This window comes from Nanorana parkeri, unplaced genomic scaffold, assembly GCF_000935625.1.
Source record: "Nanorana parkeri isolate BGI_ZX_2015 unplaced genomic scaffold, ASM93562v1 scaffold19, whole genome shotgun sequence".
Classification (NCBI taxonomy): Eukaryota; Metazoa; Chordata; class Amphibia; order Anura; family Dicroglossidae; genus Nanorana; species Nanorana parkeri.
Window position 1 is genome coordinate 3,811,634 of NW_017306287.1, and position 3,976 is coordinate 3,815,609.

The window sequence follows — 3,976 nt, forward strand, 5'->3', positions numbered from 1 at the left end:
GTAAAGGCTGCATTAGAGAATAAAAGGGGGCTGGCATTGCTCTTCTGAAAATTCTAGTTACTTGTCTGTCTTGTACGGGTATGCCGATCAAAGAAAGGTCAGCAGTCCATATGTGCATACTTGCTGCAAGTCATTGACTGAGAGCATTGAAGCGGAAGAGGCTGGAGGACAGCATGGCAAATAGCATTTGCAGAAAGCTCAGCAATGGCAGTCTGAGGGCCGGTGCACATCTATGCAACACCACACCACGCAGCAATCGTGCACGATTCCATGCGCATTGCCGCGCGGTCAGGAGTCGTATAGGTCTGCACCGATCGCACTGTGGGTGCCATTATTTTCCAATGGCACCCCAGTCGTGACGGGCAGGTTGCGCGGTTTCCTGCCGTGCTTCTGAACACGATTGCGGCTAAAACAGGCGCGCGTCGTGTACCGCAGAAAAAAGGTAAACCGCCCGATCTGCCCGTCTCAAATGGGTTGCCATTGCAAAATAATGGCACCCACAGCGCGATCGGTGCACACCTATACGACACCTGACCGCGCATCAATCTGCATGGAATCGTGCACGATTGCCGCGCTGTGGGGTGTCGCATAGGTGTGCACCGGCCCTCAGTGTTTCCCTCATGGTGATGGGTAACTCCGGCCCTCCAGGCCAACCAGTCAGCTTGTTTAGTTAGGCTTAGAAAATGGAAGCTGACTGTTTGCCATTGACAACTGCTCCAGTTTTATTATAAATTCCCATTTTCCCCTCAGAAAGTAATTGGAAAACTACACACAGTGAAAGAGGTTTTACATGATTTAATTATTTGCCATTGACAACTGCTCCAGTTTTGATAAATTCCCCCCATTTTCCCCTCAGGAAGTAATTGGAAAACTACACAGTGAAAGAGGTTTTGCATGATTTATTTATTTTTTGCCGGGGCTGGCCTCTGTGATTTTAAAAACAATGTGATGTGAAACTATCAGAGGTGACAGGTTCTCTTGGAGGCCTAGGGGTCCCTCTTATAGAGCCCCGTCAGAAGCAGCAGTTCTCCGTGCTTCCGCCAGGTGTCACCTCTCTTCAGTCCCCTGAGCTGAAAGAAGAACAGGTCTGACGGCCCGGTGGCGCTGCCTGCTTCTTATACAGTGCGACGCCCGCTCGGGGAAAGGTCATACAAGATGGCGGCGCTGGCTGTGCTGAGGAGCTCAGCTCCCGCCCGGCTTCTATCAGGTGCGTGACGAGTTCCCGCCCCAATCACCCGCCACTGCCCGCGCGCCCACTTCCCGCTCTGGTGGCGCGAGGCGGCTCCCTCTCCTCAGCTCAGTTTCCCGCGCTGTCCTGTGTGTCAGGGTGACTGTGTCAGCTGAGGACGGCATGAGGACATGTCTTCCTCTGTGTGGGGTCCCCTCACACGACACTAGTGGGCGGCCTGCTGCCACAGTCATGATTAAAAGTGACAATACAGTCTTCCTGTGTCACTGTGCAGCATGCAATGATAGAGCTGTAATAATATCACCCAGCTAACCTTACCCTTCCCTCGCCCCATTTATTACACCTGAGTGTGCAGCAAATGTCCTTCACTTCACATGTGGAAGTCACTTGTACATGGCCCTCACAGAGCACTGATTGTAAAGCAGAAAAGCGTTCAGAAGAAAAAAAATAATGATAATAGTTTTATATAAACATTGAATATTTTATATGACAGAGCTGTGTATGTTTTAGGACGGGTGTTGTGGTTGTAGCATTCTATACAATAGATATGTATACAACAGATGCATGTGCCATGTTGCAAAATAGTTTTGACAGGTTAAACATGGCGTGCATGGGAAGAGTGCTCACGGTGCAGGAGAAGAGATGCGGAAAGAGCGCTTACGGTGCATGAGAAGAGACGTGTGAAGAGCGCTCACGGTGCATGAGGAGAGACACGGGAACAGTGCTCACGGGGCATGAGTAGAGACACGGGAACAGTGCTCACGGGGCATGAGAAGAGACACGTGAACAGTGCTCACGGGGCATGAGAAGAGACACGGGAACAGTGCTCACGGGGCATGAAAAGAGACACTGGAACAGCGCTTACGGTGCATGAAAGCTATGGAAGCACTGCTTATATTGCATGAGAGAGACACTGGAACACCACCAACAGTGCATGAGAAGAGACACGGGAACAGCGCTCACGGTGCATGAAAGATATGGAAGCACCGCTTATATTGCATGAGAAGAGACACGGGAACAGTGCTCACGGTGCATGAGAAGAGACACGGGAGCAGCGCTCACGGTGCATGAGAAGAGACACGGGAGCAGCGCTCACGGTGCATGAGAAGAGACACGGGAAGAGCGCTCACGGTGCATGAAAAGAGACACGGGAAGAGCGCTCACGGTGCATGAGAAGAGACACGGGTACAGCGCTCACGGTGCATGAGAAGAGACACGGGAACACTAAAGCTGAACTCTAGGCCTGTATACATGGAATCAGCTCTGTAATCATGAATACATTTGCTGATCCTGCCATTAGGCTCCTTGTACTGCAGGGCCTGGAGTGCATAGGCGTCACTACAAAGGAGAACTCATCTGCATTACCCCATCTGCCTGGAACATCTGATCGGTCCTCAAATGTCACTAAAAATGTCACTACTATCTGACTTTGTGAATGCGGTGGAATGTGAGATCGCACTGACAAAGTCGGATAGAATTGACATTTGAGGACCAATCAAGAGTTTCAGGCAGATTAGGTAATGCAGAGCGTTTCTCCTGAACATAAAATCCATGAACCTAATTAAAATGTCTAATATAATACATACAATATATATATATATATCTTTTTATAAAATGTATGTATATAAATAAAAGGTGGGAAAAGTAATTTTCCGTTTCGGCCTGACAAATTTTGCTGCAGGAGGTGCGTTGCAGTGTCATTCATTTCAATGGATCCCAAATGCACCTCCCGTCCGCAGTGCGATGGCCTGCGTTCCAGTGCAGTATCAAAATGTGATTACCGTTTTATTCTGAAGTAAACTTTATGTCTGTAACGCTGCATTTGTGTATTTTATTTTAAATAAATGACGGTATTATTATTTTTTTATTTTAACTGATTAGGCACTGATATTGATACTGATGTACTATTCTGTTCCGCAGGGACTGTGTGCGCCCACGGCAGGGTCCTGGCACCATGGAGACACCGGCACAGTACCAGACACTTCAGCAACAATAAGATCCTGGTGGAGATGGATGACTCTACTGGTAAGAGAACAAGAAATATGGATCCTGCACTGTGCAGCCTAACCACTTTTATCTCGAGTGCCTTTAAGGCCTCGTTCACACCAGATGCAGTGCGTTCCGGCCCGATTCTGGCCAGAACGCATCGCATTGCGGCCGCCTCACTATGTTGTGGAGCAGGAGGGAGCGTGGCGCTCCAATGAAGTGAATGGCACCGGAGCCACGCCCTCCGGCCGCACGGCAACGCAAGGCACATGCTTGCGGTGCGGTCCGAACAAACTAGTGCTTGCAGCATTTTATTTGGACCGGACAGCAGGCATAATGTGCCTTGCGATCCCGCGCGGGCGATCGCATTGCGGCCGGAGGGTGTGGCTACTGTGCCATTCACTTCAATGGCCCGCCAGGCCCCCTCCTGCCCCACAAAAAAGTGAGCTGTCCGGAATGCGATGCAGTGCGTTCTGAACAGAATCGGAACGCACTGCACATGGTGTGAACTAACCCTAAGTTGACCTGTACCTTTTTAGTCCACCGGATGATGATCACCTCCACATCCAAACATACTGGAGGGTGACCAAAGTGTACCGTCCATAACAGCCAATCAGATCCCTTCTGACATTTTATTAGATTCACCATAGAACTAGAAGCTACTTAGCCTGCCACCTTGGGGCTATGCTCCGCCCCTACCAATAGGAGAGCCTCTGTGGTCACTAACATCATTCTGATTGGCTAGCGGGCACCAGCGGTGTCCCTATCCTATTTTCCACCTGGTGGGGTGGGGTATTTGCT

The 3,976-nt window shown here is 49.9% G+C and overlaps 1 protein-coding gene across 1 annotated transcript in view; it reads left to right on the forward strand.

Moving 5' to 3' along the window:
- Positions 1-1,083: 1,083 nt before the first annotated feature.
- ECI1 (enoyl-CoA delta isomerase 1) overlaps positions 1,084-3,976 on the forward strand; it is a 17,602-nt gene continuing 14,709 nt past the window's right edge. The window contains exons 1-2 of the mRNA XM_018561873.1: positions 1,084-1,207; positions 3,110-3,214. Of these exons, the coding sequence (XP_018417375.1) occupies positions 1,156-1,207; positions 3,110-3,214 (157 nt within the window). The 5' untranslated portion in view covers positions 1,084-1,155. The remainder of the gene's footprint in view (positions 1,208-3,109; positions 3,215-3,976) is intronic.